At 53.3% G+C, this 23,393-nt stretch overlaps 2 protein-coding genes across 2 annotated transcripts in view; both read left to right on the top strand.

Moving 5' to 3' along the window:
• Positions 1-4,063: 4,063 nt before the first annotated feature.
• Positions 4,064-11,422, top strand: DES (desmin). The gene is made up of 9 exons (XM_049614818.1): positions 4,064-4,737; positions 5,765-5,825; positions 5,945-6,040; positions 6,193-6,354; positions 6,526-6,651; positions 7,069-7,289; positions 8,834-8,877; positions 10,318-10,400; positions 10,616-11,422. The coding sequence occupies exons 1-9, from the start codon at positions 4,154-4,156 to the stop codon at positions 10,655-10,657; spliced, it is 1,419 nt and encodes a 472-aa protein (XP_049470775.1). The 5' UTR covers positions 4,064-4,153; the 3' UTR covers positions 10,658-11,422.
• A 6,337-nt stretch (positions 11,423-17,759) lies between these two features.
• SPEG (striated muscle enriched protein kinase) overlaps positions 17,760-23,393 on the top strand; it is a 51,750-nt gene continuing 46,116 nt past the window's right edge. Inside the window, exon 1 of the mRNA XM_049615237.1 lies at positions 17,760-18,140. Within this exon, the coding sequence (XP_049471194.1) occupies positions 17,762-18,140 (379 nt within the window). The 5' untranslated portion in view covers positions 17,760-17,761. The remainder of the gene's footprint in view (positions 18,141-23,393) is intronic.

Here is a 23,393-nt window from a genome sequence, read left to right as displayed (position 1 = left end):
ATCAATCATTTTAATATGCCACATTTACAGAATGAAGGGCAAACCCCACATGATCAATTTCATTTATAATAGCATCAAAAGAATAAGATACTTAGGAATAAACATAATGGTGGAGGCATAAGACTTGTTCATTGAAAACTATAAAACATTACTGACATAAAGAAGACACAGATAAATGGAAAGGCATCCTATATTCATGGATTGTAAGACTTAATATTGTTAAGCTGTCAATACTGCCCAAAGTGACCAACAGATTCAATGCAATTCCTATCAAAATCCCACAAATATGTTTTGAAGAAATGGGAAAATCCATCCTAAAATTCGTATGGAATCTCAAGGGACCCCAAATAGCCAGAACATATTGAAAAAGAACAAAGTTGAAGGCTTCACATTTTCTGATTTATTTTTTTTAATTACAAAATTTTTTAATGCTTATTTATTTTTGAGAGAGAGAGAGAGAGAGAGAGAGAGAGAGAGAGGACATGAGCAGGGGAGAAGCAGAGAGAGAGAGGGAGACACAGAATCGGAAGCAGGCTCCAGGCTCTGAGCTGTCTGCACAGAGCCTGAAGCAGGGCTCAAACTCACAAACTGTGAGATCAAGATCTGAGGGGAAGTTGGAAGTTTAACTGACTGAGCCACCCAGGTGCTCCTCCTGATTTCAAAACTTATCACAAAGCTACAGTAATCAAAGCAGTGTGATATTGTCAAAGGACAGAGAGATCGGCCAGTGGAGTAGAACAGAGAGCCCAGAAATAAATCCTCACACATAGGTTGAAATGGTTTTTAGCAAGGGTGCCAAGACCATTCATTGGAGAAAAGACAGTCTTCAACAAATGGTGCTGGGAAAGCTGGATTTTCACATGTAGAAGAACAAAGTTGGACCCTTACCTCACACCACACACAAACATGAGCTCAAAATGCATCAAGGACATAAAACTGTAAAACTCTTAGAAGAAAACATGAGCGGTAGAATTCATGACATCAAATCTGGCAGTGATTTCTTGACTATGACACCAAAAGCACAGGGAATAAAAGAAAAAATAGATAAATTGGATTTCATCAATATGAAAACCTTTTGTGCATCAAAGGGTATGATCAACAGAGTGAAAAGGCAACCAACCCACAGAATGGGACCTCTTGAATTTTGTGCCAAGTAGATTACACATCCAGATAAATTATTATTCTTTTTAGTGTGTCCCAGTCTAAATAGTTCCCTGGGGAGGCTAAACTCTTACTCCTGAGGTGCTGCCCAGTTCAGAACGTGTTTTGGAGCACTTCTCTTTCACCTGCTGTCCAAGACTTGGAGTGTTGTTTTGCTGCACTCCATGGTAGCAAATTCTTGGGGTTGGAACTGAAGTTTGGAAACAGCCCCAAGTGGTTCAGAGCCAAGTCTGGTAGATGTTGATTTTGAGTAGAGAATAGGTGACATAATTTATTTGTTTGTTTTCTACTTCATTTCACCAAGGAACTGAGATCTCGGGCTGGTCTGAAGGGCAATTTCCTTATGTGGTCTGGAGACTGTTCACAGAGAGGACTCCCAAAAATGTTCTGTCCTCCCTAGGAAATGGGTGCACAGTCTCCTACAATAGATTAGTCAGGAATGTTTGGCTACAAGTGAGAGGAGCCAGCACCAAGTGCCTTAAGTGAAAAAAAAAGGAAAAGTTTATTGGCCCCAAAGTCAGGAAGGACACTGGGGGAGCTCACAACATTGAGGGAAGAGCTGCAGAACCAGGGCCCCAGGGGTTGGAATTTAGGACTTTTTGCCTGGCACTCTCCTCTCGAGGTGTCTCTGCTTCTCCTTGAATGTTGACCTCCCTTTCCTCCTAGTGCAGAAAGACCCCAATGGGCAAAAAACATGGTTGCCACAGCCTCCAGTTTAGTAATCAATGTTCCAGCTATAAATTCCAGGGAAGGTCTCTGATTGGCCCTTCTCAGGTCCAGGTCACCCGTTGAGCCAATCATTGCCGTCAGAGAGATACAGTTTATAATACCGGCTGGGAACTGAGTCACCTGTCCACCCATCATGTGCAGTGTGTGTGTGTGTGTGTGTGTGTGTGTGTGTGTGTGTGTAAGTGTGTAGCATTTGTTACCAAAATAAGAGAATGAGAAATAAAGCTTGCAGGCTAGTTTGAATTACAACAAGGACGGTTGTTGCCTAGGATATGCTAAGGATCCACATGGTCTCTAAAATTCTCCAGGAGCCTACAATCTAGTTTGGGAGACAAGACACAAAAATAACCAGAACTCAACAGCTTGCACTGACTCCAGGCCTGGATAAGAATATCTGGAACTCCCCACCCACCTCATAGGCCTGTCTCCTGGATAAAAATTAGATACTTGGTGTAGAAAGACTTTGAAAAGACAGCAGTAACAAAGCCCTTTACAGTTCACCTGGCACATTCACATCCATTCTGGGGGCAAAGCACAGCTCTGGAGTTCGACTGCCTCAGCTCCCTGCAGTATCCCTGGGAATAATACTAGTTCCTACTTTATAGGATTGTTGGAGGATTGGGGGTCATGGGTGGGGAGTGCTCAGCACAGCGGGTGCTTAGTATGTGTAAGGTATTATTTGCATGCTGTTACCCAAGCCTCTTCAAACCCCTGTGGGGTAGATATGGCGAGGCTGACCATTTCCACTTTATTTGACTTGTGTGACTATTTCCACTTTATAGTGGAGACACAAAGAAGAAGGACTTGCCTGCTAGTAATTTGGCCCCCTGGTGACGGCAGAGCTAAGCCAGGACCAGCACCCTAATTCCAAAGTTTGCATTCTGAGAGGGTCAGATCTAAGAGAGGCCTGGAAAGTGCCAGGTGGAGATGTAGGGAGACAGCCAGTGCTCGTGGAGAAGTCCTTAGAGGTCAGCCAGTACCTTGTACGCTGCGGACGGGGAGCTATGAAGGACTGGACAGGTCCTCTGTGGGACTCCATTCTTGCTGGGGGCTTGGAGCCTTATGGGGGTGGGAAGTGACTGGGGCTTCTCTCCCCAAACCTTCCTCCGCCATCTGACACCCATGCCTCCTCAGGTACGGGCCCCCATCCCCCAGAGCGCCTCTCCCGTGCACTTGCTTCCCGGATTGATGCATTCTCCTCTATAAATACCAGCTCTGGTATGTCAGGGCTGGCAGCTGTTGCTGCCAGAGAGATGGCTGGGTTGACATGTGGCTCCTGACAAAATACAAACCCCTGGTGTACGTGGGTGTGGGTGATGTGAGTAGGGGGATGAATCAGAGTATGGGTGGGGGTGGGCACAAGGGGGCAGAAGCCAGGCGAAGTTGGTGTGTGGGGGTGAGAATACACAGCAACTGGAAACTGAGAGGGCACTAGACTCTTTCTGGAAATCACCCTGTTGTTTATAAACTTGAGGCTCCGCCCTACCCCAGGAGGGGTGGGGGAAGGGCCTAGACTAGCCCAGAGGGAAACTGAGGCTCAGGACTAGAACCCTGGTACCAGTGTAGATTCAGGAGCAGGCGGGATCTGGCCAGGACTGTTCTTTGCCCCCCAGGATCCTCTCCCACCCTGCCTGCCTGGAGACCCTCTTCCTCTATGCCCGGCTGGTGGACTGTGTTGCCTGAGCCCTGCCGAAACTCCGTCCCTTCTAGAAAATCTTTGCGGGGGATGGAGGATGTGGTTTTGAGCCTTTCTTGGGAATGGGTCTTGTCCCTTCAGGAAATGACTCAAAGTCTCTCCTTAGAGCAAAAGGGACACCCTCAAACCAAGTGGAACCCTCTCTCCTACTCTCTCCCCTGACTCCCGTCCCCCTCCCCAGGCACCCAAGGGCTGAAAGAGGCCTGTCAAGGGGTTCTGGACATGCTTGCTGCCCCCGGTGAAGGGGTTGGCAGGCCTGCCCATCTTCTGCCCTCCTAGGTCCTCCAGCCTGCCCCACACCTCTTGCGGGCCCCTTCCCACCAGCTGAGGGGCGCAGGCCTCCTGCGGGGGAGCCGGCCTCCCCGCCCCCACGCCAGCGGCCGCCCTTCCTGGCAGGACAGCGGGATCCTGCAGCTGTCAGGGGAGGGGCGGCGGGGGCTGATGTCAGGAGGGATACAAATAGTGCGGACGGCTAAGGGGCCCTATCTCCCCTCGACGCATCCACTCTCCGGCCGGCCGCCGCCCGCCGCCTCCTCCGTGCCGCCCAGCCTCGCCCGCGCCGTCACCATGAGCCAGGCCTACTCGTCCAGCCAGCTCACGTCCTCCTACCACCGCAGGTTCGGTGGGGCCTCGGGCTTCCCGCTCGGCTCCCCGCTGAGCTCGCCGGTGTTCCCGCGCGGGAGCTTCGGCACCAAGGGCTCCTCGAGCTCGGTGACGTCCCGCGTGTACCAGGTGTCGCGCACGTCGGGCGGGGCCGGGGGCCTGGGGTCGCTGCGGGCCAGCCGGCTGGGGACGGCCCGCGTGCCCTCCTCCTCCTCCTACGGCGCGGGCGAGCTGCTGGACTTCTCGCTGGCCGACGCCGTGAACCAGGAGTTCCTGACCACGCGCACCAACGAGAAGGTGGAGCTGCAGGAACTCAACGACCGCTTCGCCAACTACATCGAGAAGGTGCGCTTCCTGGAGCAGCAGAACGCGGCGCTCGCCGCCGAGGTGAACCGGCTCAAGGGCCGCGAGCCGACCCGGGTGGCCGAGATCTACGAGGAGGAGCTGCGGGAGCTGCGGCGCCAGGTGGAGGTGCTCACCAACCAGCGCGCCCGCGTCGACGTCGAGCGCGACAATTTGCTGGACGACCTGCAGCGGCTCAAGGCCAAGTGAGGTCCCGGCGCTCCCGGAACCCCTTCTCCATGGGCTGGGCGCGGGAGGCGAGGCCTGGGGGCTGGGGCGCAGCCGTCAGCACCTGCCTGCCCCCAGGGCGCCAGGGACTCCTCTCCTCCCCACTCCGGGGAGAGAGCCATCTACGGTGTCCTCCGAGGAGAGATGGACCGCAGGTCTCTCCCTCGTGCTCTCACTCTGCAAAGGAGGAGTTTTCTTGGGGACCTCCTGGGGGTGCAAGTGGGAGACCTGGGCCCTGAGGACAGCCTCCTTAAGAGCATCTTAAGATGCTGGGGTGGTGTTGACGGGGGACAGGCAGAGGAGTGGAGGGAGGAGGTCGGGGTTCAGTCAGAGGGAGAGGAGAGGTTGATAGGAGACAAGGAGGATGGGGCCGGCTGGGACAGGCAGGGGCTGGGGAATCCAAGTGGTAGCTCTCAGCTCATCTGTAAGGGGGCCCAGGGGAAGTGGGTAGACAGCAGATCTTGGTCCTTGTCCCTAGCTGAGGCTGTGCCATTTCACAGAGGGAATGGATAAGCTAGAGGAAAAGGGGGGGAGGAGCTAGCTGCAGCCCCCAGAAAACTTGGAGGACTTGGTGGTGGGCTTCATCAGGCTTCGCATCTGAACAGGGAACAAGAACAGAGCAAGTGTTAGTAGGTCCTGCTTCTGACAGCTTAAGTGAGCAGAATCACTCTCCTGCCACTGGGACACAGACAATAATTGAGTGCCTACATGGGTCAGGCTGGGGCTGGGAACCAGGAACATAGCAGTGGATAAAATAGACACAGTTCCTAATCCCAGGGAGGTCACAATCTGGTGGGGACATAGACTTCCGGGGTGTGGCTCTGGGGAAGAAGTTGGACCACTTCCTGTCCCCTCCCTGGGTGGGCGGGGCCTCTTGTCTCTACCCTCTAGCCAGGCCTCCTGACACTGTGGGAGCCCCACTCCCTGGGCAGCCCCCACCCAGGCATCTCCACTGCCAGTTTTATCCCCACGGACTGTCACTTCCTGTCTGTCTGTTCTGGCCAGGCTGCAAGAGGAGATTCAGTTGAAAGAAGAAGCAGAGAACAATTTGGCTGCCTTCCGAGCGGTGAGCCCTCTTTGGTCCCCCAGTGGAGCCTTACCCTTCTCACCCCATGTGACCCCTGGTCTCCCTCTGCCCTGCCTGGGTTATCAGTGACCCTGTCCCTCTTGCTTGATCACTCCCAGGACGTGGATGCTGCTACTCTAGCTCGAATTGACCTGGAGCGCAGGATTGAATCTCTCAACGAGGAAATTGCGTTCCTTAAGAAAGTGCATGAGGAGGTATGCCCTCAGCCTTCATCTTCAGGGTCTTTAGACCCTGGTGAGGGCAGCTGGAAGGGATGGGGGGCAGTGCAAGGCTCTGGGAACGGGGCTGTGAGGGTGCTGTGTGGGTGAGTCTTGGTAAAGCACTGAAACCCAGCTGCACCCTGCAGGAGATCCGAGAGCTACAGGCCCAACTTCAGGAACAACAAGTACAGGTAGAGATGGACATGTCCAAGCCAGACCTCACTGCTGCCCTCAGGGACATCCGGGCTCAGTATGAGACCATTGCAGCTAAGAACATCTCAGAAGCTGAGGAATGGTACAAGTCAAAGGTGGGTAACCTAGCCCAGGCGCCCTGGCTCTTCTGTCCCCCTCTATCCCTGTTTAGAGATGCTTCCTCTGCTCTATCCATGGGGAGGAGGGTGAGCCAGGTCTCCGTGCTCCCTTGTCCCTTGCCGTCCCTACCTACATCCTCCTTTTCTCATGCCCCTCCCTACCCTTAGGTGTCCGACCTGACCCAGGCAGCCAACAAGAATAACGATGCGCTGCGCCAGGCCAAGCAGGAGATGATGGAATACCGACACCAGATCCAGTCCTACACCTGCGAAATCGATGCCCTCAAGGGCACTGTGAGTCCCTGCCCACCTTGCCCAGCCCGATCCTTCAGGCCTACAGCTCACACTCTCCCTCTGTGACCTTGGTTCCTTCCTATCACATACCCTCTTTGGGCTTCTGTCTCTTTATATCTACCACAGGGATGAAAACAGATGGGTGGATTCTCAGTTGGACTCTCAGGAATTATGGGGCTCCTAGGTGGGGGTGGAGAGGATGAACATTGATGCTTCCTTTTATCACTTCTGTTCTCTGGGTTTCTACATAAGACTTCACTTGAGTTCAGGGTCCCCTAGCTCAGAAGAGTTTTCCAGCTCCTGGACCTGACCATCTGGGGTTGCCTCCTAGCTCTGAGGCTGTGTCTCTCCCCATCCCGGGTCACTAGTGCCCACCCCTCCATGCCTGTTCTTGACCTGGGTGTCCCTCTCCTGCAGAACGATTCCCTAATGAGGCAGATGCGGGAGCTGGAAGACCGCTTTGCTAGTGAGGCCAGTGGCTACCAGGACAACATTGCACGTCTGGAAGAAGAGATCAGGCACCTCAAGGATGAGATGGCCCGCCACCTGCGCGAGTACCAGGACCTGCTCAATGTCAAGATGGCCCTAGATGTGGAGATCGCCACCTACCGGAAGCTGCTGGAGGGCGAGGAAAGCCGGTGAGAGGCGAGGCCGGGGCTGGTGGTGGGGTTCTGGGGAGTGCTAAGGCGCCCATTCCTGCCCTGGGAGGGGGGCTCAGGATCACCTTAGCAAGATCTGGAAATAATTTTGTACACGAGGCCACCACACCACTAATTGTGGAGAATTAACTAAGGCCACCTGGGTAAAGGTGATTTAATTAATAGCTTTTATAAAAAGAGAAACATAAGTATTCCCTCATCCACCTTCAGAATTAAGAACCAGCAGCATAAAACCATGTTCAGCAACGAGTAATAAAATATTACTGCCAGTCAAGGGGGAGTTGAAAGCAGAGTAGGGGATGATGAGGAAGGTAAAGGAGGGGCCAATAGAGACAAGTAGAGAGCCTTGGACACAGGCTAAGAAGGAGAGTGCAAGACTCGTGCACTGAGGGTGTACAAGTGCACACACACACACGCACACACACACATACACATGCTCGGAGGATAAGACAGCATGACATGCTCAGAGCAACTTAACCTCTAGATACCGAAAATGACATGTGACTAGAAGGCAATGTGAGGGAAATTTCTGGGGTGATGGAAATGCCATACATCTTTTTTTAATGTTTGTTTATTTATTCATTTTTGAGAGAGAGAGAGAGAGAGGGGGAGAGAGGGCATACGTGGGAGAGGGGCAGAGAGGGCAGGAGAGAGAGAATCCCGAGTGGGCTCACAGAGCTCGATGTCATGAACCATGAGATCGTGACCTGAGCTGAAATGACGAGGTGGGTGCTTAACCGACTGAGCCACCCAGGCGCCCTAGAAATGCTGTATATCTTGATTTAGACTGGTAGTTACATGGATGTAGACATTGATCAAAACTTGCTGACTTGTATACTAAGCAACTGTGCATTTCCCTGCATGTAAACCTAACCTCAATTTAAAACAGGTCAATTGCTCAAAAAAAAAAAAAAAATGACACCTATTGATACTCATAAGAATGATAATATCTAAGGTTTTAAAAAATCAGCAGACGTGTTTAGATAGACTGCACATAGAGAGATTTCAGATTTCATAGAATTACATGTACATATAATGACCTTTTAAGGTGGCTCAAGTTGCATTCTCAATGTTGCATTCTCCCAGCACTAGGCATAAATGGGGATGGCATTTACGCTGGCACTTGCCCTCCCATGGGTGGGCTGGAGGTTCCCAGCCTGGCTGGAGGGTGGGCATACATGATGGATGTTGCCCACAGCTGCTATCGATACACCCTGCAGTGCCTGAAGAAGGAAATCCTGGTGAACTGGAAAGGGCAGAGGGGTTGGGAGTACTGATGTGAGGCCAGCAAGTCAGGGATGGAATGAGTGATCCTTCCAGAAGGAACAGTTCCTGGGATAGCTGCAGTTGACCTTTGACCCCATGCCCTTAGTGGCATGAAGGTGGGAGTGTTAAGGTCAATGGGACAGGGACAGCTGACAATGGTCTTTAGAGGGGGCCTGGGCAAGCTTTGGTGGGGGGGCGGGTCACAGGGAGAGATGGAGGGCCCTAACCCTTTGGGGGCTTGGTCTCTCCCCTTTCAGGATCAACATCCCCATCCAGACCTTCTCTGCTCTCAACTTCCGAGGTGAGTGCCTGTTGGTCAGTGGATGCTGGGTGGCAGGGGCAGGCGTCCGGCATGGGCACTGCCCGAGGCCAGCCAGGAAGGGAAGATGGAGCCGTGGGGACAGGGCTGGGGTCTGGGAAAGAGAAAGGGGGCTGCTGCAGGTGGGTGAGGGAAGTTAGGGAGAGGCACCATCTGACAGCAAGATGTTCCCAATATACCCAAACTCTGAAGGTACCAGGGGTGTCCTTGGGGGTCTGGCAGCAGAAGCATCTAGAACCATACACCCTGGGCTACAAGGCACCCACCAGCCAGTGTCTGTTTGGCAAATTGCCAAGCATCCCCTACCACTCCCACTCCCACCCCCAGCTCCTTGTTGAACACCTCCAGTTTGCTGGAGCAAGATGTTGGATGCATGTTTTAAAAAAATGGAGCCAAACCTTAGCAAAGCCAAACAATTAAAAGAACGAGCTCCTAGGGCATTCTGCCATTCTGACATTAGTAATATGCAGATCGAGTGGCTTTCCAGCCCCAGAGAGCAGAAAAACACGCTATAATGATACATTAGGAAAGCAAGTCGGAGTCCTTGGCAGGATCGCCTTTCCTAGATCAAACCTTTTATATCTTCGACGTTCATTTCCATCGGGAAAAATACATGCCGTGCCCCACCGAGTTACAACGTTCATCACAGGCTGGTTGCTCGCTAAGGAGATTCATGAACACCAAACTCAGAATACTCAGGACCTAAATTTGACCTGCCCTGTAAAACTCAGAACCTCTTTTTTCAGTTGGTAGTTTATGCAGACACCCGAGCGTAAGCCTTGCAACTGAAACTGCTTAATGCTTTTTCAAACCAATGGTTCTGTGGCCATGACAGTGCAAGTATCAGTGTTCCTGTTTCACAGTGAAGACACTGGGGCGTAGAGGGGCAAGTGACTGGCCACCAGCACGATGAATCAGTAGCTGACTTCTCTGTCTGTCTGTCTTTCATTAAGACACAGTTTACTCATCTGGAGTCTGAAAGGGGGCTGGGTGCCATGAGGTCCTCCAAAAGAGTGTCTTGACGCTGGGGTTGGGGTTCTTTCCGGGTACAAATTCATGCAGGGCTGTGTTGGAGCCCAGTGGTAGAGAGGGAGCAAAGAGGTGTGTGAAGAATGGGAATGTTGGGTGGTCTGGGGCCTCAGGGGTCCCCCACCCTTCTAAATCAGCCCATAGCTGGAGCACATCTGTTGGCTTCTGAGCCCTTCCCGGCCATGGGATTGGCCCCAGTGTCTGCAGAGCCCGCTGCTGGATGCTGGGCTCAAGGACAGGTTATGAAGTCTTGCTGAAGAAGTAACAGGCCCATCTTGAAGGGGGAGGCAACTTCTGGGCTCCATCCCATGGAACCAGGGATGAACTTCTAGTCCCTGGAGTGGCCCAGGCCTGGACTTGGTCAGGCTGATTATGTGGTTGGATCTATTACAGAAACAAGCCCTGAGCAAAGGGGTTCTGAGGTCCATACCAAGAAGACAGTGATGATCAAGACCATCGAGACCCGGGATGGGGAGGTGAGCCATCTGCCTGGTCCCCTTACCCTTGGAGGGGGGGCTATGGGGTGTGTCTGAGAGGCTGTCAGCCAGGTGCCTTCCACCAACTGTGCTGGTTCAAGCCTCTACCTGGAAGGAGAGGGGGTCCTGCTGCCCTGGAGTTGGGGGGCAACCCAGGATTGGGGCTCCATTCTCCTGCCAACACTGGTTTGCACTGGGCTTCTCTTCTTCCCCAGGTCGTCAGTGAGGCCACACAGCAGCAACATGAGGTGCTCTAAAGCCAGAGACCCCTCTGCCATCAGAGACCATCCTCGCCCCTGTCCTCACTGCCTCCTGAAGCCAGCCTCCTTCCATCCCAGGTCACCACACCCAGCCACAGTGCTCCCCTCACAGCCTCTGACCCCTGCTCACCGACCACTGCTCATGGCCCCTACAGGGGACATGGCTCACCCCTGCCCAGGCACAGGCAGCCCCAGCTGTGTGAGTCCTGGATGTTGGAGATGAGTGAGCCTGGTTCCTGGCTGCCCTCAGGGTGTGCTGGGCAGGGCCAGGATGGAGCCAAGGCAGAGCAGTGCCCCTGCCCCTCCTACCTCTGTGACCTCAGGCTCTAGCCTCTGGCTTTGGAGAGGGCTCCAGAGCAGGGTGTTGAGACCCCATGTGATCAGGATGGAACCTATGGACGTGCCTACTCCCTACTCCCTAGCCTGGGTCAGAGAGAAAGGGCAGCCTCCCCAACACGCCGGGCAGGTGACTGGGAGACTAGCCCCTGTGGGAATGGGGGCTTGAAACTGACCCCATGGCCCCTTCCTTTCCCACAGTGGGCTTAGAAAGCAGGGGCTGCAAGAGGGAACCCCCGAAGGTGCCAGATGTGGGAGCAGGAGATTCAGAAAGAGAGAGGGTGGGCGAGATGCTGGAGAGGAGAGGAGAGGAGAGAGGCAGAGAGCGGTCTCAGGCAGGGGGAGGGGTGCCCCCCTCCATGCCTGCCCCTCCCCTGCAGCAGGGGCTCTGAACAGAAACAATAAAAAGGAAGCACAAGCCTAGCATGTCCTGGCTGTGTTGACTGCCTGGTTGCCTCTGGGGGCCCCCAGGGCCCTGTCGCACGCCCCTTGAGATGGATTGTGCGCTGCCCTCCTGCCCAGTCAGACTGTCCCCCAGGGCCTGTCACCCCTACTGTTCCCAGAACTTCCCAGCCTTGCTGTGTGCATGTAGTGAGTGGTGGAGGGGGGTTGGGCAGGAGACTTTTCAAAGGGACCCTTGAATACCTCCTGTTAGGCCCCAATTCCTGAGCTGCTGCCTTTGGGCCCCCTACCCCACTTCGAGATGATCAGGGCCCCAGGGACATCACCTGCTGCTCTTTCTGAAGGACACAGACTGGCCCTGAAGTAGAACTCCCCTATTCCCTTCCCCAAAGAAGTTCACAGCCTCCTCCCATTAAACCTGCCTGAGCACCTCCGATGAACAAGGGCTGATTCAGGAACAAAAACAATGTTAAGAAAAATGGAAAGCTTTATCTTGTTCTTGGAGAAGAAGTCTCAACATTCTAAAGATGTCAATTCATCCTACATTAATCTATAATTTCAGTGCAATGCAATCTCAGTGAAAATACCAAAGGGAAATTTGGGGACAATTTGGTAAGCATAGGAGAGGGGCGTGTAGGACATATGAAAAAGCATTAGGAAGTCCTAGAATAAAATATTAACACAGATGTGTTAAAGGTTTCTGTGGGAGAATATATAGGCTTAGGGGTCATTGGGCAGCCATTGGGGCAGGAATGAAGCCTGTCTCTTTTTACTCCTTCCAAAAAATTCCAGATGGACCTAAGATTTAGGAAGCCTGATGGATCCGTATAGGCCTCAACCTTCAAGTTAGTCCTCACAGATTTAAGAGATTACTCTTTATAAGAGAGGAGAGGAGGGTAGAGATCACAAATGTGGTCAACTCAGGCACAGTCTGTAAGGAAAAAAAAAAAAAACCTAATAGGGTTTTAGTCTTAAGGTCTCTAGGCTGACGCTCCTAACTGGCTTTTGCCAGAAACTTCCAGAGCCTTTCTGGTGTCTCTATCATTCTTCTTCTCCTTGGATGCCACCCTCCCTCATGAGTTGCCCCTTCCCTCTGGGTTGTGTAGCCCCTCCCTATAAGAAGGCTCCATTCTCTGTCTTTGCCCTGGGAGCACCGTGGGCACACCCAGGTCCCCACCCTCTGTCACTGGCGACTCATGGTCATTTCTTTCCCCCCAGTGATCTAGTGGGATGAACCCTGCGGGCCCCAGAGCTACCCCAATCAACCCGTAGTGAAATTCCAAATGAAATCAGGAGTAGCGTTTACAGTGTCCCCTTCCTGGGATACAGGAGGAGGGACAGGTGAGGGGCTTCTCATCCCTGAGCCTGGTGGGGGCCCTGGAGTCTGAATTAGTTTCTCTGTGAGAGACATGCTTGGGTGAGGCTAGGCTCAGGTGGATAAGAGGTAGTGTGTGTATCTGTGAGTGATTTCAGGAGCCTCTCAGCAATTTCTTCTTTCCCCTAAATGAGTATGTTCACTCATCTACCCCACAAAGGCTAAAGGGACATGTAGGTCAGGGGAGGTCTTAGAGGCATCCCTACCCTCCAAAAAAAGGGTAGGTGTAGACTAGTCACTAAAGTGGAGAGAGTCTAGGCATCTTCGACTCTCATAGTCAGACCCCAAGTCCCTGAGGCAGTGACCCCCACAATACAGGAGTCCCCTCCCCAGCCTCGCCCCAACACCTTGGTGAGCGGTCGTCAAGCTCTGCTTGAATATCTCTGGTGTCAGAGAACATACTACCTGCATGGTGACCCCTTCTAGCTGGGATAGCTCTGCAAGTCAGAAAGTCCTCCTCCTTGGCACACTTCTGTCTCCGGTAACTACTACCCATTTGTCCTCAGAGAAGAGAGAAGTCCAGACCCACCCTGTGTCCCCAGCGGGCAAGCATTCTCTGAGCAGAGCCTTCCTGGGCCTAGAAGTCCTCTGGTTCAGGGCACCTGCCTGGCTCAGTCGGGAGATCGTCTGACTCTTGATCTTGGGGTTGTGAGTTCGAGTCTCACGTTGGGTGTAGAGATTACTTAAAAATAAAATCTTTAAAAACAGCAAAAAACCTAAATAGAAATCCTCTGGTTCTAAGTCCTCTGCTTTGCCTATCTCTTTGGGAGTTGGACAGTGATACAGGGACTCTAGGGCAGGGGACATGGATGTGGTGCTCCCAAAGAATGGACAAAATGAGCCAAAAAAAAAGATCTGGGTTCCATGTGGTCATATATATGCACCCCATCACCTCCATGGCAAAAACTCTCCCTTTTCCTTGGGACACTCTGGTATCTTCTCCTGTAAGACTCTGAACATCATGAAATAAGAGAGCCCATGGAGGGCTGACTAGCTTCACATTAGACCCAGGGGACCTGTTCTAGACCAACTCAGACGCCACCTGAGGGGTGAGGTAGGAAGGACTATAAAGACAAATATGTCCCTGGGCCAGGAACTGAGGGCTCAGCGGACACTGTCCTGCCCTCTCTGTCCATTCTGACTACCCTCCTCCTCCCCCTGCCCCTGAGACAGCACCGTCTACCCAATTACGCCTCCCTCTCCCTCCTCTCACCTGGTGGCCCAGGACACTTATGCAAATACATCAATGGCCTCCAGTCCAGCACCTGAATGTCAGCTAACCAAGGTTGGGGGGGGGGGGGTGGTTCATCATTTTACTCACCACTGTTCCCCTGGTGCCTGGGAGAGTGCTTGCTTGCTCCATAGAAGGTGTTTGTTAAATATTTAAGTACTTGTTGAATGAATACCCACCGAGCACTTTTATTTACGTTTCTCTAAATTAAATATTTACTGGGAAGGCTGATGGCCCCCACTTCGTTCAGTGATCCAACCAACATTTATTGACCTTTTGCTGTGTGCCAGGCACACGGTGCATCCTTATGTTCCAGAGGAAACCCCCCACGGCCCAGAGAGGTGGGGTGAACTGGCAAGGTCACACAGCATCTCCACGGCACAGGAGGACCAGGCTCCAGGCTCCTTGGCCTCCGGAGTCCAGATCTCTTTCCATGACACCATAGGCTTGTGATCGCAAGGCAGGGCAGACTGGCAGCACACACCCAGCCTGGCGCCAGGCCGCAGAGCACTATGGGGCCCATTCTCAGGGACAGATGAGCGCCTTGTAGCCAGCTGCCCCGGGTGGTGGGCCTGGCCAGAACCTGCTGGCTTCTGACCGGCACGGCTAGTACGGGCTCCTCCAGGAGAGGGCACCAGTGACTCACATGGGCCTGTGCCCTCCCTACGGGGCCCACACACCCCTGAGCACACATCAATGAATGGCCCCCCTTATGGACCTTCTGCCAGGAGATACACAAGCCATGTCCCAGGCCCTGCGCCAGGCCCTGTTAAATAGTTAATATTCATTTTAATATTTAATATAATAATTTAAAGCCATCACAACAACCTAAGTCAGATCATGTAATTCCTCAGCTCAAAATCCTCCGAAATGACTTCCCGTTTTCACTAAGAATAAAAGTGCCATGGCCTATGAGATGCTTGCTGTCTGGCCCCTGCTACCCAACTGACCTCATGTCCCTCTACCCTCCCTACCACTCCCTCCAGCCCCACTGGCCCCTGGCTCTGCTTGGAGCCTACCAGGCACGCTCCCCCCTCTGCCAGAAGCAGTCCTATCCAGATATCCACACCTTTTGTTCCCTCACTCCTTTAAGATTGGCTCAATTATTCCCAGTGAGCCTCCAACCACCCTATTCGAAAGTTCAAGCCCCACCACGCTCCCATCTCCCTTGCCCTGCTCCATTTCCCCTGCAGGGCAGGAATCCTTGCCTTTTTTGTCCACTGCTATATCCCTACTGCCTAGGACAGTGCCAAGCACAGAATAGAAACTCAAGAATGTTTGTTGAATGAACGAATAAATCCTGAGTTGGGCTACCCCATTTTATAGATGAAGAAACTGAACCTCTATGACATTAAGTGACTTACTCAAGACCACACAGTTCATTTATTCAACCAACTGACCAACCAACCAACCACCCAGTCAACATTTACAGACCACCTAACTGCATGCTTTCTGAGCGAGTTGTTGAGGTCTAGTGCTAGGTGGCTTTGGATTACTGGGTTTTGTTCTTTTTTTTTTTTTTAATGTTTATTTTTGAGAGAGAGAGAGGGAGAGAGCACTCCAGATGGGGAGCAGCAGAGAGAGAGAGGGAGGCTCCAGGCTCTGAGCCGGCAGCACAGAGCCCGATGCAGGGCTCGAACTACGAACCGTGAGATCATGACCTGAGTCGAAGTGGGACGCTTAACCGACTGAGCCAGCCAGGTGCCCCTCTAGTTCTTTGTTCTTGATGTTCCATCTGCTTGTGAAGCCTCCTGCCCCACCCCCCGCCACTTTTATCTTTTTAGAATTACATTCATGTTTAATACTTCATTATCAATGGCTTCCAGGGATCGGCAGAGGGGATGTGGTTGTGCACAAAAGGGATATTCAGGCAAATATTTAAGGTGATGTTCTGTATGGTCCTGAGGTAGAGGATGCACAATTCTGTGCTTTCGTCAAAACCCAAAGAACTGAACAGCACAAAGAGTAAGCTCTAATGCATGCAAACAACAAAGAAATTTCATTCCTCAAGGCTCTTAATCCCTGTGGACATAATTCAGTGCTTAAATTGTCTCTTCTGTACCCTCTGCATTCACCTGCACAAGCACACTTTGACTTTGGTCTTCCCGAGTGAGGGTGGGGGGTGAGGTGACATTGAGAGTAACTTTCTGCATCTCAGAATGACTCAGGGCTCCTCCTCGGGCTCCTCTCTGCCCTCCCAGGCTTCACTCCTTGAGGCTCAAGTTCAGGCCTGGGTCTGTCACCTGAACTTTTGTTTAACTTTTTATTTCGAGATAACTGTAGATTCACATGAGATTCTAAGAAACAATACAGAAAGATACTTCACTTGGCGATCCCCAATGGCTCCGTGTTGCATAACTATAGTACAATGTCACAACCAGGAAATTGCCACCCACTTTCTTGACATTTTACCAGTGTTCCATGCACTCATTAGTGTGTGTGTGTGTGTGTGTGTGTGCACGCAATTTTATCACATATGTAGATTCATGTGGCTACCACCAGTCAGCGTATGAACTGTTCTGTTGCATAAGTCTCACTTGAACTTTTAAGACCAGTAATGTCCCATCTTGATGTTTGTCAAAGTGCAACCCTTAGATGCATCTGAGTCACCTGGGCCACTTGTTAAATGTGCAGATTCCTGGACCCTCCCAGCACCCCCGATGCACCTTGGTCTCTGGGGGTGGGGACTGAGAGTCTGTACTTTCAACAGGTGCCATACTTTGAGAACCACGCTGTAACTGACCTCCAGCTCTCCCATCAACTCCGACTCACCCTGAGCACCATGGCTGCCAAGAGGGATCCTTCTAAAACACAGCTCTGACCATGTTATCCTGCTGTGTAACTCCCTGTAGCAGCGCCCCACTGCCATCAGGATACAGACCTTGCAAGCAAAACCTCCACTCACCCCACCCCACTACAGTTCAATGTCTCCAAACTCCTCTGACTCTTAGAACATGTCATCTACTTTCAGCTTGCTCTGATTTAGGTCATGCTGTTCCCTCTGCCTGGAACGTCCTTCCACCCTTCTCTGCCTGTTGCAACCCCTATTCAACTACCCATTTTTAACAGATGAGGACTTGGGGGTTGAGAGAGCTTCAGTACCACCCCGCAAGTTAGGGCAGGACCAGCTGGGAGCCTGAATCCACTGACTCCCTGTTCCTGGGCTTACTGTTCACCAGGCTGGCATGGAGGCTGGGGGTGGCCACTGGTCCTTCTTCCTGGCTGTCTACTCACCTCCGCTGCGGCCTGCTTCCCCATCTGTCTCTTAGACATGTCATCCAGGACCTCCTCTCCCTCTCCCCCAGCTGGGAATCAGCAGCACCAGGGGAGGGTGGAAGGAAGGGCAATGTGATGAGCCCAGGGGTAATCTGACTCCAGACTCCTGAGTGGGCCGGGGGCGGTGCACCATGGGGGATGGGGCCTGGAACCAGTCCTCAGGGCCCCCATTTAAGCCGGTGTTGGAGATAGGGGCTCCTGGAGAGAGGGAAGGGGCAGTCTGGAGTCCAAGTCCCCTCCTCTGCTGCCCCCTCCCTCCACTGCTCCCTCGCAACCCGAGCCGGGGGGCCTAAAAATAGCCCCCGAGGCGCAACCGGCCGGCCGCCCTGGTGACCTTCTGGGTAACATAGGCCGAAGGCGGGCGGGCGGCAGGAAGGCAGGGCGCCGGCCCCCCAGGACTCGTCTCCCAGGGCACCATCCCCCGGGTGCCCCCCGTGGCCGTCCGGTTCCAGCGTTTCCCCCAGCCCAGCTCGCAGAGGCCATGCAGAAAGCCCGGGGCACGCGAGGCGGGGACGCGGGCATGAGGGCACCCCCCAGCCCCGGGGTGCCCCCGAAGCGAGCCAAGGTGGGGGCCGGCGGAGGGGCGGCGGCCGGGGCGCCTGTCTTCCTGCGGCCCCTGAAGGACGCGGCGGTGTTGGCGGGCAGCGACGTGCGGCTGCGGGTGGCGGTGAGCGGGACGCCCCAGCCCAGCCTCAGCTGGTTCCGGGACGGGCAGCCCCTGCCCCCACAGGCCCCTGAGCCCAGCTGCCTGTGGCTGCGGAGCTGCGGGGCGCAGGACGCCGGCGTGTACAGCTGCAGGGCCCAGAACGAGCGGGGCCAGGCCTCCTGTGAGGCTGTCCTCACGGTGCTGGAGGTCGGAGGTAATGGGGAGGCGGGGGTGCCCGGTGGGGAGGGGTGCTCGGAGCCGGACAAGGACTGCCAGGCCACGTGGGGAGGTCCCGGTGCATCCAGGTCTCTTCCCAGGTGCTCGGGCTTCTTAGCTGCGCTGACCCAGAAGTGCCCATAAGAGGAAAGTGTGTGCTGGGGGGAAAGGGGTGTCAGAGTAGAGAGACTTCTCCCACAGGAAGGTCAGAGGTCAAGGGTCAGCATTTGGTAAGCAAAACCTGAGCCCCACTCAGGCCTCTCTGGGACTTCCATAGTGAAAGCCCTCCTAGTTTCCAGTAAAGAGAGTCCTCCTGGGGAAAAATCTTCTTCATCAGCTCAGATAACTTAGACTTGGGACCCCTGACAGGTGTGCACATGTCTGAAAGAGGGGCGGGCTCCCCAGGTCCCACTGCGATGTGAAGGGATGGGTCAGAGCTCCTCACAGTCCGTTGCTGGGGAGGGTTGGTGTAATGGGCACCAGGCTAGTTAGAAGAAGCTAGTGGGTAGACAATTATGAACAGAGTGCAGAGCATCAGAGAGTGAAGCTAGGTCTGGGGGCTCCCCGGTGTGCAGGGAGGAGGGTGCTTGAGAATCCACGTGCAAGGGTGTGCACGTGCATGTGCGTGTGTACCTATGCGGGCCGTGGAGGGGTCTGGTGGCACAAGCAGTTGAGGGATAGGGGTTTGTGGAATTGGGATGGAAAGACAATCGGCCATGTATGTCTACCTGAGGTTCAGAGGGCATGGAAAGAGGATGCTCAGGCCTGTGCTTGGTCCCCTGCCCATGTGGGGGTAGAGTGCCAGGCTCGTGTGTGAAGGGACAGATGTCGATCTGAGGCAGAAGGGAGGGGACCGAGATTGGGCCTGGTCCTCAGGGTCCTGCTGGGGCTGGTGTGGGGGCCAGGCCAGGGCGGACTCTCCCGGGGTCAGTGTCTGGGTTTCCTTAACTTTCTCAGCCCCTAAGCCAGCCAGTTCTTCTCTGCAGACAGAACCAGAATCCTGGGGAAGTAGGCTGGAGTTGGGGAGATGGCAAAGAGCGTGGGGATCACTGATCACTGAGTGTGTCCCAGGCGTCTTCAACAGGGAATTCTCATTCCAGCTGGGTGGTGTTGTGTAGGGGTGCACCCTTGGGTAGACACAAGGAGGAGGCACAAGGATAGGGGACCTCGGTAGCTGACTCTGAGTTACAGCGTGTCGGAAGATGGAGCAGGGGCTCAACCTCCCTCTGTCAGCATCCCCCCTCTCTCCTGCGTGCCACCCTGCTCACCCCCACAGTCTTCAACAACTGGTTCCTCGGACTTCCTGTGGCCAAGCCTGGGACGGAGAGGGTCAAGGCTGGCTTCTCTTGATTAGCCTTGTATTTGGCCAGGCGCAGGAGTCGGGGAAGAAGACCCATCCTGGTAGTGCTCTGAACTGGGGGAGGATCGGAGTCCTTGGGGATCTGGTCCCCTTGGGGCAAAGGGGACCGAAAACAGAACATAAACCGAAGTGCATGATAGATAGGTTGGTGAGAATACAGTCTGGGGGAGAGAGATTTTAGGGAGGGGAAAGGAAGCACTGAGGGGTGCCATATTTGTTTCAAGTTGAAATGACCACAGAGAACAGTAGCTCCAAATACTTCCTTTTGTAGGCGAGGACACTGCAGTCCAGAGTGGAGAAAGATCTGCCAGAAAAATATTGCTAGTTATGGCCACCCCAGAATTAAGAGCCCATTCCTCCTGGTTTCCACCTTGGGGGCTTTTTACCACTCAAGGAGTTCTGGAGGTAGGAGAGAGAAAGAGAAAGGGAGGGAGGGCAGCTGTCCATTGTATGGGGAGTAGCCCAGACCTTCTCTTTCAGAGGAGAGCCTTCTAGCCTGCTCTGGTTCCTCAAAGTGGGGAGAATGACAGGGTGCTAGAGCCCTCCTGCAAGATGTGTTTCCTCAGTCCCTCTGTAAACTGGGTAGCATGGTTGGCAGGGCTGAATGCTGGCGGGGCATATCTAGATAGAGGCCAGGAGGATGGTCTCCAGGCTGCGCTGGTGGAACAGAGGCGTGGGGTAGGAAAGGACCCTAGGTGCCCCGGGGACTGGACTTGGGGCCTTTTGACAGTTATGTTAAAACAGAAAGAGGAGTGGGCTGCAGCAAGTCATAAGTCGCATTTGAGAGCTTTTTCCTACGGGCAAAATCTCTACCCCAAGACCAGTCTTATTATTTATTTATTTATTTGTTTGTTTGTTTATGAGAGAGAGGCAGAGGGAGAGAGAGAGAATCTTAAGCCGGCTCCCTGCTCAGCACGGAGCTCCATGCAGGGCTCGACCTCACAACCCTGAGATCGTGACCTGGGCCAAAATCAAGAGTCAGATCCTCAACCTACTGAGCCACCCAGGCGCCCCTACCCCAAGACCAGTCTTATAATTATTATCAGTAGGTAATAATTCTTGGTAGTAATCTGTAATGTTATGACGAGCTCCACAGTACTGCATGGCAGATGACACATTATCATATCTGTTGATATATAATTGAAGTCCCATAGCAATCCTGGGGGAGCTGGTGGAGAGGATTAAATGTCATGTCTTATACAGATAGAAGGTGGCTCAGCTGGATTTGGGGGGGGGGGATCTGATTCGCCGCAAAGAACTAGGTGCTTAACTACTACGCCCCTTTCACATGATTTGGGGGAGGGCAGGGCTTTGCTTGGTGGTGGTGGGGGACTGACTGCATGAGTCTGGCTTCCTCCTCCTCCTATTGCCCAGTCCCCTCCACCCCACACCCGCCCCCTGCCCCCACTGCCAGTCCCTGCAGTTACAGGTCTTGGTCAGAGGCAGCTGGGCCAGCAGCTCAGCATTGCTCAGACTTACTCATGGAAAACTTTTCTTGGTGGGGATCAACAGCAGGAGGACTTCAGGGTTCTCGAGGAAGCCAAGCCAGGACCTGGCTGCAGAAGAAGGAGGCAGTTTCCTGGCTGGGATTGCTGTCTGGCTCCGGAAGACAGGGTGATGCTAAGGCTCCTGGCACTCCTCCTGAGATGTTAGCTCAAGGATGGAGGCATATTGGCATGGCTTGGGGAGACTGAGGCCTTAAGAAGACAAGTGGGCCACAGGCTGGAGAGTTTGGAGGATGGGACACAAGAGAGTGGGGTTTGGGGTGTAGAAATGAGGAAAGACTAGGAATAGTGAACATGGCAGACATGTAGGCTACCTGTAGAATCCTTAGCATGTGTACAGAACCCTCTATCATTCCATTATTTAATCTTCTAAGCCTAGATTACTGTTGTGATGGTTACACATACAAGAAAACTGGCGTTCCAAGAGGGAATTGACTCAAGGTCACATGCCTACAAGAGGTGTCAGAGCCAGATCTGAAAGCCAGGTCTTTTGGTTCAGGTCCACGTTGCCTGTCCTCAGGAAGAGAAGCATGGGAAGACTAAAGGCAAGGATCTATCATCATTAACCATCCTTCTCCCAACCATATCCCCAAAGCCATCTTCTGGCCCGTAGCTGGTCCAAGATAGGCGGGGGCATTCTCTTTCATGACTGGGTTGTGGAGCGATGTGCAAATCAAGTGACCAGAACAAGCACCACCCTCAAAGCTTGGGACATGTGTGGTTGGAGGTGGAGGCTTAAAGGGCAAGGGGTAAGGAGGACAAGGCACAGCCGAGAGAAGGGGCAAGCTGACAGTGCTTACCCTGTTAGTTGCGTGTTGTGTAGCTGGAGTCTGGAAGACTCTGGTTTCAATCAGAAGGGCCAAAGGTCAACAGAGAGGAGTGGGCCATGCTGGGGACTTGAGAGCATGGAGAGGAGAGGTTAGAGACAGGGAGAGAGGGCTTGTTCAGCAAGGAAAAGGTGGGAATACACCAGAACCTGTGTTGAGGAATATTCTGCAGTTCTCTTTTTCACCAGGAATTCGGAGTGTCTGGATGAAAAGCCAGGAGGAGACTAGTATGGAGTTGGGAATGGGTGGGGAGAGTGTCGCCATCCATTCATGCCCAGGCCTCATCAGGTAGGGGAGGAGGAGCCAGAGTGGCAGCAGTGAGGAGCCCTGGGATAAAAGAGAGACAGGAGCAGAGAAGCCCCAAAAGAGCCAAAGCCCATGCAGGAGAACTTTCCTGAAGCCAGGGAAGGCTCTCCTGGGAAGATCCTGAGTGGAACTTGAAATGACCATTTCTCCAGCTATTTCTTAGGAAAGGGTCTGGGTCTGGACAGAGGAGGGAGGAGGGCTCAGTGAATGAGCTGTTCCAGGAAGATTTACCATCCCTATCCCCGCCATCCCCAGCTCTGCCCTCCCCTCTCATTTTATCGAGTGTCTACTGTGGGCCAGGCACTGTTTCAGGTGCTTGGGCTACATGAGAGGAGGGGAAACCCCCAAGTTCCTGTCCTAGAGATTACATCCCAGTGAGGGGAGACAGACAATATGCAATCAACACAATAAATAAGTAAAAATATTATGGTATGTCCGAAATGCAGAGCAGGGTAAGCAAAAGGAGGGAAGGGGGAAACTGGACCTTCCAGGAAGGAAAGAGAAGAGGCAAGGAGGAGGGGAGTGGGTGCATCTGGCTCTGAGGAGGGTCCGTGTGAGAGATCGGGCATGGCATGATGAGTTGGGCTTTCTTTGGAAGGGGAAATGCTAGCAGTGTGGGAACTGGAAGTCTGGGTTTGGGGAAATGACAAAGGGGCACACCTGTCCAGCCATGGAGGGGAAAATGGGGCAATCTAGGGCCAGCTGGGGGTGGCCCACCCTGCAAGCCTATCGCAGGCCAGCCCTGTGGGGGTGAGCAGTGCAGACCCAGAACAGGAACACAGAATCCCACAGGCCTGTCCTCGGCCCAGCTGTCCCGTCACTCACGCCCGCTGCCCATTGGTTATTTTTGCTATGGAATGTGCCAGCCCCTCGGATTCTCCTGGGGAACAGGGGCTCAAGTTACCCCCTCTCCTCACTCAGCTTCCCCATCTGTGAGTGGGTGTGTTTGGGGGTGGGCAGGGAAAGCGCCTGTGGGTGTCCAGGGTCCTCTGACTGGAACCGATATGGACGCACACGTGTATGCTCTGAGTGTACATCCCCATGCACATACCTGTACATGCGACATTTGCCTTTGGGGTTCTGAGAAACAGGACCACCTGTGTGCACCCAGAATGTACAAGACATGACTTTAAACTTAAAAAGAAAAAGGTCCATAAATTCAAATAACTTCAGAAGCCCAGTAGAAATTGATAACAGAGAGGTATTGTCGTCAGGGGCTGAACTTGAAGGTCCATGCCCCACCTAAAATAGAG

The sequence above is a fragment of the Panthera uncia genome (assembly GCF_023721935.1).
Source record: "Panthera uncia isolate 11264 chromosome C1 unlocalized genomic scaffold, Puncia_PCG_1.0 HiC_scaffold_3, whole genome shotgun sequence".
In the NCBI taxonomy this organism is placed as follows: domain Eukaryota; kingdom Metazoa; phylum Chordata; class Mammalia; order Carnivora; family Felidae; genus Panthera; species Panthera uncia.
Note: the sequence above shows the minus strand (reverse complement) of the source record. Positions and strands in the feature narration are given on the sequence as shown.

Excerpts from the sequence above, each read along its gene's own strand:
- DES (XM_049614818.1), top strand. The coding sequence starts at position 4,154 with ATGAGCCAGGCCTACTCGTCCAGCCAGCTCACGTCCTCCTACCACCGC. Across the intron at positions 5,826-5,944 it reads ATTTGGCTGCCTTCCGAGCG|GACGTGGATGCTGCTACTCT; the intron begins GTGAGCCCTCTT and ends GATCACTCCCAG. Across the intron at positions 6,652-7,068 it reads TCGATGCCCTCAAGGGCACT|AACGATTCCCTAATGAGGCA; the intron begins GTGAGTCCCTGC and ends CCTCTCCTGCAG.